General features: G+C 46.1%; 1 protein-coding gene across 16 annotated transcripts in view; it reads left to right on the top strand.

Moving 5' to 3' along the window:
• EIF4G3 (eukaryotic translation initiation factor 4 gamma 3) overlaps window positions 1-15,723 on the top strand; it is a 151,040-nt gene that overhangs the window by 79,099 nt on the left and 56,218 nt on the right. For 9 of the 16 annotated variants that reach the window (XM_032920328.1, XM_030507940.1, XM_030507939.1 and 6 more), the window contains 4 exons: window positions 5,783-5,962; window positions 6,519-6,633; window positions 10,536-10,636; window positions 13,082-13,204. In XM_032920328.1, coding sequence (XP_032776219.1) covers window positions 5,783-5,962; window positions 6,519-6,633; window positions 10,536-10,636; window positions 13,082-13,204 — 519 coding nt within the window. Of the gene's footprint in view, window positions 1-4,979; window positions 5,001-5,782; window positions 5,963-6,518; window positions 6,634-10,535; window positions 10,637-13,081; window positions 13,205-15,723 lie in introns of all 16 variants that reach the window. The other 7 variants (XM_030507928.1, XM_030507938.1, XM_030507934.1 and 4 more) reach the window with 1 other exon arrangement.

Below are 15,723 nucleotides of genomic sequence, written 5' to 3'. Positions count from 1 at the left end.
ACAGCACCAGAGGGACGTGGAGCTGCTGGAGCGAGGCCAGAGGAGGCCCCGGAGCTGCTGCGAGGGCTGGAGCAGCTCTGCTCTGGAGCCAGGCTGAGAGAGCTGGGCTGGGGCAGCCTGGAGAAGAGAAGGCTCCAGGGAGGCCTCACAGGGTGCCCAGAGAAGCTGTGGCTGCCCCATCCCTGGCAGTGTTCAAGGCCAGGTTGGGCACAGGGGCTTGGAGCAACCTGCTCTAGTGGAAGGTGTCCCTGCCCATGGCAGGGGCTTGGAACTGGAGGAGCTTTAAGGTCCCTTCAACCCAAACCACTCTGGGATTCTGTGATTTTTAAATACACTGTCAACTCGTGGTTTACTGAAAATCGTAGCAGATGTAGCTTTGACCCTGCCTGGATTGTTTCTTCATTTCCCTCTTTGTGCATGGAGCATCCCTGGTTTTTCTTCTCTCTGTGTAAGGATCTTTAGTCACTTTGTTGCTTCTGATCCTCACGAAACACAATTGAAAATAGCAGTTTTCTTCTAATCTGAAGTCCAGAATGTAGAGTAACCCTTAATTTAAGAAGTGCTTCAGGAGCATCTGGCTTATTTTAAAATGGATGCTCAGAAGAGGCCAGTGTAATTAAAAACAGAAATAAGAACAAGTATAAACTGAAATGTCGTAGTTCCCTTTCTGACTTGTAATTGTATTTGAGATCAGTTTACTGGGTATGGCAGACTAATTTAGTTTGAGGTTGCTGGTGTAGTTTGTTCCAGTTTTAGCTTGGGGTTACTCCAGTTCTTTTGGGTACAGCTTATACAACAGCAAGCTGGGCTGGGCCGTGTGCTGTTGTTAAAAAGCCTTGTGATTTGGAGAGGTCAGGAATCCACTCCCTGAGCTGACTCAAGACCAACCCTTTGGTAGCTTTGGGGAGTATCTTGAGTTAGAAGGAGAGTAGAAACGGCCGCTGTGGTCATGTCTGTCTTCATCCATTGAGCCTGTACTGGAGCTGCCAGTTCTAAATGCTACAGACAACACAAAAAGGGGGTTTTTTTCCACCCAGTTTTATCATTTAGTAGATAATAAAACTGGGGAAAGCCTGAAGGTGATGGGAGAAAAAGTCTTGTGTTGTGCCCAAAGGGCTGCACTGGGTTATTGGTGGCCATGGGGAAAGGAAGACTTGGACCTGGGGAGCTTTGTGTTGCACCTTCTGCTTCTGGCACCATGTCTCAAGGCTGCAGCTCCTCAGCTGAGCCCTGGTCCCTGTGTTGAAGTTTGAAAGATCAAATGAAATGTGCCAACGTTGATCTGTAAGTAGCAGATGGGGTTCCTGCTGTATCAGCTGTGCAGATATCTCAGGGTCAGGTTATCCCACCTGGAAAGCTGGTGGGATGAAAAGACTAAAACTTAATCACAGGCTTGTCCCAGGGTAGGAGAAGCTTAATTGAAGCAGAGATCTTGGGGGTGTGATTTCATTTGATAGCGTTGATGACAACTTGTTGAACTTTCCCTTTGGTCCCTTTCTCTACTGCCTTCTGCAGGGCTCGGTGGACCCATCACAGCCTCCAGCCTTCATCTGTGCCTGCACACGTGGTGTTAGATGGACTAAGCTTAGGATAGGTTGGTTTACAGTGCTCTTCCCACTTATTTGTGGGAAATAAAAGCTTGTTTCCCAGCTTTTAGAGTACAGAGGGACTTGCTCCACAGACATTCCACTGGAAGCAACGGCTTAGAAATACAGCGTGAAGAGAAAATCAATTAAAATGCAGTGGTGGTGTGTCAGGAGGAGGTTGCGCTCTCTTTGCTCATTGATTTTTCTAGATGACAGCCTCTTGTCTGGCTGGTCCTCCGCAGACTTTTGACACAGGGTCATGTGGGAGGAAAATCAAGCAGGAGAAGATGATGGTTAATAAAAGGATATCAGAGTGTTTATATATGAGGAGTGGCTAAAAGGTAAATGGCAGGGTAGTGCTGAGGGCGATGGGTGAGTAGTGGATACTTAAAGGGGCTACAAGAAACCTGGAGAGGGGCTTTGGACAAGGGCCTGTAGGGACAGGCCAAGGGGAATGGCTTTAACCTGCCAGAGGGGAGATTGAGATGAGCTCTGAGGCAGAAGCTCTTCCCTGTGAGGGTGCTGAGGCGCTGGCACAGGGTGCCCAGAGAAGCTGTGGCTGCCCCATCCCTGGCAGTGTTCAAGGCCAGGTTGGACACAGGGGCTTGGAGCAACCTGCTCTAGTGGAAGGTGTCCCTGCCTGTGGCAGGGGGCTGGAGATGGAGGAGCTTTAAGGTCCCTTTCAAACCCAACCAGGCTGGGGTTCTGTGATGAGAGCTTATTAAATGAGGAAGCTGAAAGATTTGAGCTTGAGGCAGCTGATAAAAGTGATGTCTGAGAAGGGTTTCCTTGTGCTCTTCCGTAAGTGTATTGAGGGAGTAACCCTTGGAAGGGAGACATTAAAGACCATATTACTGACTCCAAGATGATCCAAGAAATCCCTCCTGATAGAGCTGGAAAGATAAGAGATGGCACCGTGACCTGAGGACCATGGCTCAGGTCCTTTCTGGTTGCTGCATGGCTGTGTAGCCAGTTTGACCATCATTAGACATAGCAGGACTTAATTTTTGAAGGAGGTAGTCAAGGAAAGGTTGACGAAAGCTATCAGAAGCCTTGCTGTGGCCCAGGGTACCTTACTCAGGTCCTGAGTTCGTTCCATGTGTGCTCCACTCCCAAATCCTGCACTTTTTAGAAGAAAGAGAGACAAAATAGATCTGATTTTAATCTCCCAGTGTTCTCCTATGGGTCATCGAGTGTTACTGGGGAACATTGTCTGTGCAGGCATCTGTTTGACCTCACACAACCAATTTTTTAGCAAACCAGGTCAGAATAATGAAGCATTTCTAAGAAAGAATATTGCTAGCTGAGCCTTGGAGGGACAGGAACAAGGACAGAGCAGAAACCAGCCAGCCCGATGATACCTGTTTGGAACAGTAAAACCCACCTAAAATGGGATGAGCAGTGCTCTGATGGTACCCAATTTTCTTGATTAGCTTAGTTTTACTTGTAGGAAGTGGAGTAGCTAAAAGTGATTCAGACTTTGCTAAGAGATCTCTGCTTGGCACTTCCAAAAGCATCTGGTGCTCCTGTTGCTTGGAATAATGGATCTGCTTTTCTTCTTGCTGTGTCTGTCTTCCTCATAGTAATGAAATTCTCCCCCTTCTCTCTCCATCTCTGAGTTGGAGCTACCTCTGCAATGGTGTGGGCAGAGTAGAACAGTTTTGAGACGTTGCAGGGTTTAAAACAAGAGTTTTCTCATCGGGGGTGCTACTTCTGGTGTGGAACAGCTTAGCACTACCATGGGGGTGGTTGATGCTCGATGGAGGAGCGAGCCTGTGCCGCACACCACACGTGTTGGTGCACAGAGGTGCTGTCCTCCCTTCTGTTGCAAGAGAGAGCCAGCTTGTGTTCATGAAGTGGAGTTTCTTTGGTGTGCTACCCCAACAGGTAACATCTCATGATCTTCTAGGCACCAGTGATGGAAGTGAAAAGCTCTCCATAAACAGGAGTTTCTGTTGCTCTAAGTTTTTCCCCAGTGGTTTTGGTGTTGTTGGAAGCAGGTTTCGTAGGTGCAGCAGGGACGTGAGGAGCAGAGCTCACATCTGGAGCTCACAGCCATGCAGGACTCCCATCTCTTGCAGTGAAGCTTTTCTGTGCTGCCCTGTGGATGCTGTTACTGTCAGCAGAGGCAGGTCTCATTTCAACCTCCAGCCCATTTCACTCTGCATGAATGCTGAATCGTGGTGGTATTGACTTTTCCCACCTCGCTCTGGGGACACTTCTGCTGTAACAGGTTAGAAAGTCATTATTCAGATCTGCAGTGAAAGAAGAAAGGACTTTAACACTTTCTGGTGTCTTTGGATATTGAAAAATTACAGACTCTGGTTCTCCCCATAAATTCAGCATATGCCCTTGGTTCCTGCAACACTCTTGTGGTTCCCCACATCTAGACAGCCACAGTTTTTGTTAATGCAGGAGCATGGCAGTGTGTTGCTCTTCTGCTTTCCTTTCTGCACCCTCCCCACCAAAATTTTCTCCCCAAACTGTTGTCTTCTCCTGGTTCAGGTCACACTTGGAGTGTGCTGGGGACATTTCTTCATCCTGTTGGTCAGGGCTGGATGTAAAAGCATCTGGATTTCTGAGATGGAGTCATCCCTGGCTTTCGTGGAGAATTCATTTGCTATGGGGAACAACTTGGGTATCATAAAGTCTTCAGCAGCACCAGAATGACCATGTTGAGCTCGTTGTCAAGTATAGAGGCATCACAGCTTCCTTCTGCCCTACCCCGTTCTTCCCAGATGCCGAGGCAGATCAGCCCAGCTCATTCCTTCATCCCTGCCTCTCTTTTCTTCTCCCCACTCATGATGCCGTTGCTCACAGACTACTCCCATCAATGCACTTCATCACTCAGCAGTCTTCAGTGTGATGTGTGATGACCTAATCATGATTATTTTTTTGCTTAGCACTTAAATACTTGGCATTTCTTATCCTTCCAGTCTTGGTGCAGAAATGGAGACCAAACCCAAGATGTGAGCAAGGGTTTCTGCTTCATCTGCTGTCTTGGTAGCACTGAAAGAGATCAGAAAGGAAAATGTTTGCTGTTTAGGAGCAGAGTAACCATAGTGTCTCTCTGTAGCATCACATTTCCTGCAGTTTAATCATGGTTTGGTTGGGTTTTTTCTTTTTTTCTTTACATTTTTATACTTCTATATAAAACTTTTCCAGCAGAGTTTCTGACCCTTGCATTGGGATTCGGGTAGAAGAGACCTTGGTGCCAGTTCAGTGTCTTTTTCGTGGTGTTTCTCTGAGAGGTTAGTCAAGGCAGGATAGTAAAGTGAATGGAATTGTGTGCAATTAGGGTGCATGTTATATCCTATTCCTTCCTACTGATCTGTAAGCTGTTCCATTGGCTTTCTTTCTGTTTCCTGCTGCTTTCTTGCTTCGTTCTTGAAGGGAGGATTCAGACCTATACAGGTAATTTTAACTCCTGGTTCTGCATGGCATAAGTGTCTCTATCACTTGTATCATTACTCCGTTAGTGAATGCGTTGATGTCTGATGCATATCTTACCAAAAACTGAGTTTCAAAGATTGCAAAGACTCCAGAGCAAGGTCTTCCAGTGCCATGAATGCTCCATCCCGGGGATGCCGATGCCTTTTCCCAGTGCCTAAGGCTTGAGGACGGAGCGTGTTCCAGGGGGTTGCTTGGTTTCCTGGACCTGGTCCATCTGCGTGGGGCATCACTTCATGCACACGTGGTAGAAGAGTTTGGTGCCACCCTGGAAAGAGGTTGCCACCTTTCTGAAAACAGAGGGCAAGACAAGTCAAGTAGAGGAGAGGCATGAGGCACCTCTGGCCTTAGTAAAATCTGCCTTTTTAGCTGTTCTGGAGCTATATTGGAATATTCATTCCCAAGCATATGTATAAAGGTGGTTTTTTGGCAGCCAGCCCACCTTATCAAAACTATATTTGACAAAAGTCATTTTTCTAACGTTCACTCTGGAAGTTGAGCTGTGTAATTCAGCAGGTACAAACTGATAATTCTTAGAGTTTAAAGGTTCTTACCTTTCTTCTCCATGTGAATTGAAGGCTGGAGCATGAGCTGGCTATTTACAGCTAAGCAGAAATTGTCCTGCAGTTTTCTGAACGCGTGGCAACCCTTGGAAAGTAGTATGAGAATTATAATATCATAATGATATTTCCCGTTGTTTTCCCAGAAGGTCTGACCAGTTCTTTGCTTTCTCTCCCCTGCCCTAGTTTTTTCAGAGGCCTCAGATCCAGCCTCCAAGAGCCACCATCCAGAACAGCAGCCCTTCCATCCGTCCTGGTGCGCAGACCCCCACGGCGGTGTATCAAACCAACCAGCACATCATGATGGTTAATCACCTGCCAATGCCCTACCCGATGCCTCAGGGCCCCCAGTACTGTATACCACAGGTAACAAACCCCTTATCCCAGCACCTAAGGGACTGCAGAGCAATGTTGGCTCCATCTGAATCTTCTCAAGGCTTGCTGCAGAGTTAGGGGGTGTGTGTGAAGTGAAGCTGGTAGATGCATATTTAGCCTCTATCCTTCTTCTGTACGAAGTATTTGTTGTTCTGTGTGTGGAGGCAGTAAGAATAAATTACTTCTCTAGGTTTTGAGGTCCCCCTCAAAAACAGTGTGAAACTAAGCTCCTGGAGAATGTTCAGTGCTATAAATGTGTCTGAATTGACTTAATAGATCTGCAGTTACTCTAAAACCTTGGGCCTCATAAAAACACAGTTTTGCTGAAATCAGGATTTACTACTTCAGCTCTCATGTCCTCCCTATCTTGTCTGTAGATGACACATCTTTAGCTCTCTTGTATTTTTCTGACAGTAGCTGAATCTGTAATTAATCAGTTTGATAATCAGATCCCTGTTGATTCAGGGGCTTGATTACAGCGTCTGTGTGCAACAGGATTTAGTTGCCCAACTCCTTGTAAACTGATGGCTCTTTTTTCTCCTCCTAGTATCGTCACAGTGGCCCTCCGTATGTCGGGCCCCCACAGCAGTATCCCGTTCAGCCACCAGGACCAGGACCCTTTTATCCAGGACCAGGTCCTGGAGAATTCCCCAATGCCTACGGTAAGTTCTGCTTGGAGAATTCCTTCACAAGTGTTTTGCTGTTGTCAAGCTGAAGATTTAAAATAGCAAAATGGATTAGCATGTGTTTGAACTTCAAATAGCTGCTCAATAGGGTTGTGTCACAGCCCTTATTATTCACTCCTGAAAATTCACAATAACAGAGTATTGTTTGTAGGAGCACTTGAGGAAAGGCTGCAGCACACAGAGCTGCCTGTAATCACACATGAGCAAGAATGGTGGCTACTTGTTATTCCCTGCTGAAGCATTATTATTTATTAAGGTATTGTGAATACAACTGGCAGCTCTGGTTTCCATTGGGCTATGCCCTGAACATGCTCACAGCAGTTAATGTTTCTTACCTCTGTGTCCTCTATCGCTGTTTAGAGGAGCCACGTGGTTTGATTCACTGGTCTTATGCTGTGAAGGTCAAGTTAGTCCAGTCAAACAGTTTGTAATCCATGGACAGGCTGAAATTTGGCCTTTTAATGGGCAAATCCTAGTCTTCCCTTTTCTGAAGCAAAAGGGTTGGGAGATTGCCCGACATCATGTGTGTGCTATGGTTGTTTAACACACGATGGTCAGTGTGTTTGATTGACTCCCCCATATATTGAGCTTCAAAGCTGCACCTAAATATCCTGAGGTTGCATCTTGACTCCTCCAGGACCTCAACCACCTCTTGTTTGGGTCCCAGCTTGCAGATCCTGTGTAGCAGTGAGGGACTGTCCTTCAGTGTCCTGTCACACCTCTTCTCTTGACAATCCTCTTTTACATTCAAGTCCTTTCTTCACGATTTCCAGTGTGGTGCCATGTACAATATGTATCATATTTATATCACAATCCCCGTAAGGTTTTCAGTGGCATCTGTATTTTGGTATTTAAATCAGCTCCCGCAAGCTGTAATTGAATGAGATGCAGAATTAGATATCCTGCAGTCAAGTTTATCACTTCTTTATTTACCTTCCCTTGCTCATTTATGGGAACATTTGGAAAAGCCACCAGGATGATTCTAGTCATCACCCTGTTGTAATGTTTTGTGGGGGTTTTTTAAGGGTTTTCACCTCTCAATATCAAATTGGAGGTATTTTGTTCAGTCTTATTGCTACCTGCCCACGCACGTCCTGTAATCTGTTGGGGGCAGAGGTTTTATCAGCTTTCCATGCAGCTTCAGGCTTTAGCTGTTGGTATGCTGGAGCCTTAGAAGTGAACGATCACCTTCCAGGCTGAACAGTGACAACCCATTATTGCTGGCAGAATTGCATGTTTGCTCTTCACAAATCCAGATTCCTTTTAAAGGGGAGAAAAGCCTCAGCTGCTTCTCTACTTGTCATCTTTCCCCCTCCCTTCTTTCCTTTCCTTTTTTCAGTGTATGTAGAGCTAATGGGACTACTTTGAGAGGCTGCCACGAAGCCTTCAAAACTGGTTATGCAGTTCCTGAGTTAAAAGGAGAGAGAGCAGTTAGAAGGCAGCTAGTTCCTGTTTGCCTGTTCTAGTGAAAATAAAGAGAAGAAATATTGCTCTGGCTCTTTAAATCTGATCCACTAAAGAGGAAATTGCCTGGTATTCCTCATTTTTCCTGCCATTACAGGTCTGCTCTCTTGCATTCTGCTCGCTTAGCGCCATTTGTCTGTCCTCACTCCTGTAATGAGGAGAAGGTTCCCTTCTGGTCCCTTTCCACTCCTGAAGGCACCTCGTTTCTTGCACAGAGACTGTCACCTTTCGGTCCCAGCTTGGTTTTAAGTTGCTGCATCTGCAGAGCGTCAGTGGGTGAAGCTGGAGCCCTCAGTCATGCCGAGAGTTTTCCAAGCAGAGCAGGATTAGCCAAGGAAGTGGATGATTGCAGATTTGCCTGTGATCATCCACCTTTCCCTCCCGTTGCATCCTTGCTATTTATATAGGGACTGGCACTGTGTCACCAGGCACTGCTCATGGCTCTGAGAGACAAGGAAATCTATGATACAGGCAGGGATAATGCTGCTGGCAGTAGCCCTGCCTGTAAACTTCAGGATTCTGTAGCCAATGTGGCTGCTAGATGTGAAATCACTGCAGTCTGGCAGGCTGAAAAGAAGGGGGAAGGGAAAATACTGCAGAGGACAAAACTTGGGAAGATGGGCAGTGCATCTTCTTTAATTGTCTTAGTTTTGCAGTTTGTCATCATTTGATATCAGTGAGTTTCTGTGCTGCATCGGGAAAGACCTTGAAATGATGAATGGAAAGGAAGGAGAATAAAACTTGGGTGCTGCTGAACTGGAATAAAAAAAAGAGTTGCACTGAAAATTGCACTTGGCTTGCTGCCACAGGAGCTGTATTTCTTCCCAGAAGTTACTCTTGCTTTTCGGGATTCCTTCCTTGAGCTGAGTTCCCCCTGTGGCTCAGTCTGTGGCAGGGATCACCTCACAGGCTGTCTGATTAGATCTGGTTTCTAGGAAACAAGAAATCAAGATGATGAACATCTGCAGGCTCCCAGGTTTGCTCCTGTTCTCCAAGCTCATGCTGTTCACCTGGCCAGCTTGGCCAAAGCCTCAGTTGGAAGAGTTTGAGGCTTCATTGCTGTTCTTAAGGAGAGAGGCAGGAGGGTGCTCACTTCCCAAGCTGTAGGGACTCTTTCAAGGCCAGGTTGGACTCAGGGACTTGGAGCAACCTGCTCTAGTGGAAGGTGTCCCTGCCCGTGGCAGGGGGTTGGGACTGGGTGAGCTTTAAGGTCCCTTCAACCCAAACCAGTCTGTGAGTCTATGACAGAGACTTTTGTGCCCTGAGGCCAGATCCGAAGTCACTGAATTTCACAATAAGAAGTTTATTGAGTCATTTAGGCCACCTTACCTGCAGCATCCAGGATGGAATTCGGCCGGCTGAGCTTTCTGCAGCTCTGAGCCGCTGCCATGCAGTGCTCTCTGCTACCTGCCCGCTGTCTCAGCAGACAAACGTTCTTCATCTGAGCATGCAGACAGGAGCCTGCTCCGAGCTTTTGCTTCCCAGTTCCCAGTTTGTGGAATGCATTCTTTGAAACTGCCGATGAGATTGCGCTGGGCTTCCTTCGTTCACTGTCTTGGATTTCACCGTTTGCTTGCGATAGCAGTAACCTCCTGTTCAGATTACAGACACACAACACGGATTCTCATTCCCATTTAAAGGTTGGATCAGTTGAAGAATGAACAAGATTGCTCCAGACACAAGTGCAGGCAGGCAGTCCTGTAGCATTCATGCCTGGAAGGAAGAAAACCCAGCACCATCTTCCATGTTCCCCTGATATCTGATTCACAGGCAGAAGGCAGCTCTATGATGCCACCTTTATATCTGGGATGGTTTCAAAGCACTCTGTCATTTTGAGCCAGTCTTACTCCAGACAGAAAAACTTAATGAAACTACTTTGGGTATTACGAATGTAATCATCAACGTGGTGTAATTCTACACTAACCATGGTCATGCTTTTTCTGTGTGCAGCATGAAGAGAACACTGCTTGTAATTACATTTCCTGGCTGTGCTTCAGAATAGGTTGCAGTTGACAGTGGAAATTCTTTGTCATGTTTTAAGTGGATTTCTCTACAAAGATATAAAACCCAGCAACAACCCCACGTATCTGTCAGTCAGAAGAGCCCAGGGATGGGCCACTTCTCTTTTCACGCCATGGTGATTTCAGCAGCCTCAAGTGGATGCATGTGATCACTTTTTGTGTTCATGGAGATAAAAAATGAAATAGGGACTTCATCAGTGTCATGATGGAGTAACAGCTTCAGGTTTAGTGGAAGTGGGGAAGAGCAAAACACAGACCAGGTGGATGCTTGTAGTTGTGGGGTTTGAAGGGGAGGGAGGAGCGCATGAGTCTATTTTACATCGTGCACTTGGTTTAGTTTCATTAATAGACTGAGTTTTTCCCTCTTGTTTCTGTTGTTCTCTCTTCTCCCAGGAACACCTTTCTACCCAAGTCAGCCAGTGTATCAGTCAGCACCCATCATAGTGCCTACACAGCAGCAGCAGCCTCCACCAGCTAAAAGAGAGAAAAAAACGGTGAGTGATGGTCATGGATTGGTACATCCCACCTGAGATCTGTCCTGGTTGTAAGCTTGAAGGGAGTTAGTAACGATCTTAAGCTTAAAATTGAGCTTTATCATCAGAGAGAGACCGAGTTTCACACCTAAAGTGTAGTTAAACACTGCACAATGCTGCAAGACTGTCTTATTTCTGGTTTTTGCTGGTTTTGATGTGAACATAAATGAAAACCAGCATTGAGTGCCCAGGCCTGGGTCCCTCAGCTGCCTGCACTGCTGCTTCGAGCTATACCAGTGAACAGACTCTAATCGGTTTGGGAGAATGTTGGGAATTGGTTTAAACTGACTAAAAAGGAATAGTTGAATATTTTGCCTTGGGAAAGGCAGAAAACCAAGTTGTGGACATATTGGCAGGCTTGAAAGAACCTGAACACATTATGAAAGCAGGTGGGGGTTTGGAGGCCACGCTTCCTCACTTCCCAGTTCACTGGTGAGAGTTTGAGAGAGGCAGATTATTGGATTATCATTGGATTATTATTGCAGGTGGATGGTGGAAGGGAATAGTAAAGGCACACTGAGTGAATGTAATCTTTAAACAGAAAGAGTTCAGGGTGGTCTTGAACTTGTGGGTGGATCTTTTCTAAACAGCTGAAAAGGGAATTGCTTTACATCACTACATGTTTTGGAGTGGTTTGAAAGCCTTCAAAGAACTGTTTCCAGAGGGAGGGGGGGCGGAAAGGGACTTGTATGTGTCTCAAAATGCAGAATATTTGTGTCTTTGAGTTTTGAAGATAATCTGAGATGAAGTTTGAGTTGGGAAACTGGAAGAGCTGAACAATGCGTTCGCTGGGCTTGTGAGAATGGCTTTTCTTGTAGCTGCTGCCAGCACAGGGTGAGGCAGCTCTTGCCACCTCCTCGCTAGGCCTGAGGAGTTTCTTCTCAGCATCCAAAACACAACATGGCCGCATCGTTGATGCTGTTTGAAATGCAGAGACATTCAGAAACACTCAGCTGTGGTTAAGGCAGTTTCATGCCAGTGAAGCCAAGTTCTCTGAAGTGGAAAGGCAAAAGGTTTTTTAAATGCCTGAGCTGTTTTTCTCTGAATGTTCTGTTCCAGTTTGCTAATTGGGGTTGGGGCTGAAGAAATGAGAGAAATTAAAGAAAAACTAAACATATATATGTACACATGCCCTCATGCGCCATTAATTGAGCATTCGAGTACCACAAACCATCAGGCAGGGAAAGTTTTAATGCCATTGACTGCTTGTCGGGAGGAGGAGAGGGCAGGATTTGTGCCAACTCCTAAGTCCCTGTGTTGTGGTTAATGAAATGTTTTAGCAGAAAAACTCCCATCAAAACTAAGAGAAAGCCACATCTTGCCAGCATCCGAGCACCATGTGTGTGTTTATTGTAAATCAAAGAGTCAGGAAGAATCACACGACGCTGAAGTGGGTAAATCACAAACCCCTTCTGCAGTTCGTGACTTTGAATGGTGCTGATAAAAGCCTGGTGTTTTCCAGGGAGCCCCCTGCCCTCAGAAGGATTGTGTCTCTTGGTTGTGCATCGTGCTCAGCGTGATGGGGGCTTCTGCACCAATTCAAATAGAGTTAAACCAAGAGCTTCTGAGAGGGTGGACAAACAGCAGCACTGTCTCCAGGCTCATGAAAATCTTTAATTCTTATATTGAAGATTAAAACCTCTGTTTCAGATTGACCCAGCCAGCGTGACTGTTCCTGTATTCAGTGACTCAGATCGGCTCAAGTGTCAGTTGAGGATTCAAATGAGTGTGCTCTTGAGTGGTTTATTTTGGAAAATGTTTTTCCTTTCCCATTTTGGGGCTGTGAAGAGTCTCAAACCCAGGCTTGTTTCCTAAACGCTGATGAGTTTCATAGGACTTGAGTTTGTTCTTGCGGTTTCCCTTTCAGTATTTTTTGGTTGATTCCCTCTGTTTTGTTGGTGTGACTCTTCCCAGCATGGAAGGGAAAAGCAAGAAGAGCTGATTTGCTTTCCCCCTTCACCAGCAGCTGGCTTGGCAAGGTCACTGGATTCCATATCAGGGTAAAACAGGGCCTTTTCGCTTTAATTCTTGCACTTTCCACTGGCTGGCAAATTAGTTCTGTAGCAGAACTGTCTGACAGATCTTCTTAGCTGCAGTAAACTTCCTATCCAGCAGCAGAGACCGTGCTCTGAATTACAGGGTCACGCAGTGGGTGCAGGTATTTAGACCTAACTGGTGTGGTCTTCTGATTAAATTAGAGATTAAGGGATTGAATTAGGTACCAGGCATTTCAAGTTATCAAAACAAACCACATTCCAGCCTTCCTGCAGAGCATCAACTCGACCCAGAGCAGCTCCTACTGAGTGTAATGGAATTATGTCCTGTCCATGTCTCCTTTCCATAAACCCCAAGGAGAGTGTGTAGTGGGAAGACTCACTTGAATTCTTTCTCTGTTCAATACTGTAGATCCGAATCCGGGATCCCAACCAGGGAGGCAAAGATATAACAGAAGAAATCATGTCTGGTGGGGGCAGCAGGAACCCAACGCCTCCCATCGTGAGACCCACTTCCACACCGACTCCACCTCAGGTAAGGAGGTGGCCCTGTAGCCCTCTCCCAGTGATGTCTGCTTTGCTTTGCTGGTTGCTAGAGCCAAACCCCACATCTCCCATCCACACCACCCCTCACTTCCAGCACCAGGATGGTCCTAAATTGTCAATGTTCTGCAAGGATTTGTTTTTTCCCCTCCAAGTTTAGTAATTTTTACCAGCCTGTAGCTTGTAAAACACAGAGCTGTAGCACTGCTGCTTGTTGCCCATCCCTGGTTCTGTATCAGCAGTAGGTTTTAGAGCTTGTAAAGACTTTCAGTGTTAAAGGAGAAGTGAGAAATGGGATGTTTCTGTCAGTCTTGTGTACCTGAGGAAAGTCCATATCATGCATGTGATTGATTATATATCACCGTCCATACTAATGTCTTTCTCCCTTAGTAGTGTTGGTTTAGAGTCACCAGAATGCCTGTAGCTCAGGAATTTTATCGCAGAATTGGGATAAATCTATTGCACATTTGGTCTCTGCCTGTTCAGCCTTAAAAAATGCATTTTTCTGATGTAGGAAAAAGCATAAATAGTCCAAAGAGACACTTTCCATAACTCATAACTCTCGTTCTGTCACACACCTTTGAGTTTGACCCCTTGTAAGTCTCTCTATCCTGCTTCACCTGGGAAGTCCATGTGGAATGTCTGGAAATTAAACTGATTGGAAATGCAGGTCTGTTGTAGTCCTTTGGGAGCCAGGGCCTTGCAGACCAGCAGTGCTGACGTGAACCTAAGTCCACCCTGACGTGAGCTGCTGGGGCTGGAAGTGATCATGTTATCTAATCAGAGAATGATTTCTGACCACCCTTCCCCACCTGCAGCAGGAAGAGGTGATGCCTCCCTGATCTCCCCATAGCATCAGAGGTGGAGAGGAGGCGTGGAGCATCTGTGGCCCTCTTCTCACCTCCCGGCTTAATGTGGCTGCTCTTGGCTTCATACATGCTCTTAGTTCTCCCTGTCTTTTGGGAGAGATGCTGCTAAGCCACAGGCTGCTAAACTGAAAAGTGTTTGAACAATTGGAGAAAAGCTCTTATTTTTGGCACAAGCCTTGGAAGTTGGCCATGTTTTGTTGGAGGCTGTTGTCCACTGCTTGGATTAGATGACATGAAGGTTCTCCAAGTGATGGGTAGGCTTTCGATCAGAGCCTGGCTGAGGCTGGGGTGCAATTTCTTCTTCTTCCAAAGTTCTTCCCTGTTCAATGTCCCCAGTTTTTGCTAGCTTTCAGGTAAACCAGCCTTTTCTGAGCTGAAACCTTGTTTTCCCTCTGCGTCTGGGTAGTTTTTCTGCTGAGGCAAGAGCACAAGCTCACCTTGAGACACCCTGTGCTGGAGCAGGAGCTCGAGGTTACAGCTGAGCCAGGAAAAGTGTAACAGGGATGTGTGAGGTGCAATAAGAGCCTGGTCTGCAGATCTATCCCTTGAGACCAGTGGGATAGTTACAGCTTTTGGCCATTACCCTGGTTCAGTCAAATCCTTTTGTCATGTGAAGGCATCAATTTTGGGTCACCTGCTTTCTCCTGCTGGCTTCCATCATGGGAAGCAGCAGCAAGGCACCTCGAGCAGCTCCTGGTTCTGCAACAAGGTGTGTGATGCTCAATTGGAAGAAGCTGTTTTCTGCCACAGGGTTTCTGGTCTGGGGATTTGTGACTAGAGCTGGAAGGGGAGAGAGCCCAGAGCTGGTTACAGATAGAATCAATTAGACTTTTCCAAGCCTTTTCCATCAGAGAAGACATTAGAGATGCCAAGCATTTGCCTGCTGGTGAGATCCCCTTCCCATTATCTCATTCTAAATGACATTCCCCATTAGAAGTGTGGAAGAGCTGAAAGCAGCCGAGTTTCAGGTCATGTCTATGCATGGTGCAGCTAATTCAGGCACTTACTGGATCACTTTGGCATTCTGAAAGCTATTTTAAGATACTACAATTAAGTCAAACAGGACAAAATGAATGTTTTTCAAGAGGAGGTTAACAGGCATGAATTTTGATCAGCTGTAATTCAGATGCAGAGCACAGCAGTGATGTCCAATCATCTACTCTGAGTAAGGTATGCAAATACTTCATTGTTTAATATCCAGGCTTCGTTCTGATGAGGTACTTGGAGCCACTTTTGTTAATCACAGAAGAGCTCTGGAATAGTGCTCACCAGAAAAAGTTCATTAGTGTAAAATAACTGAAAATTAAAGCCCACTTAAGCCAGGAAATTCAAAGTTATTGTCCCAACAGCATCTCTAATTCATTTCTTTGGAGCAAGTTTAGTATCTTGAATGAAGTTAGATTGTGCCTTAATAACTGTGCTCAGTGCCTGAATTCCAGTAGCGGAATGTTCCAGTAGTGGATGTTACAGTATTGAACAGCCTAAAATCAGTAAACTTTAAATATTCATAGACTCGTCGCAGAATCCAGGCTGGTTTGGGTTGGAAGGGACCTTAAAGCTCACCCAGTTCCAACCCCCTGCCATGGGCAGGGACACCTTCCACTAGAGCAGGTTGCTCCAAGCCCCTGTGTCCAACCTGGCC

The sequence above is a fragment of the Strigops habroptila genome, chromosome 16 (genome assembly GCF_004027225.2).
Source record: "Strigops habroptila isolate Jane chromosome 16, bStrHab1.2.pri, whole genome shotgun sequence".
In the NCBI taxonomy this organism is placed as follows: Eukaryota; Metazoa; Chordata; class Aves; order Psittaciformes; family Psittacidae; genus Strigops; species Strigops habroptila.
The sequence above is the reverse complement of the archived record's forward strand: the minus strand, read 5'-3'. Positions and strand labels throughout refer to the sequence as shown.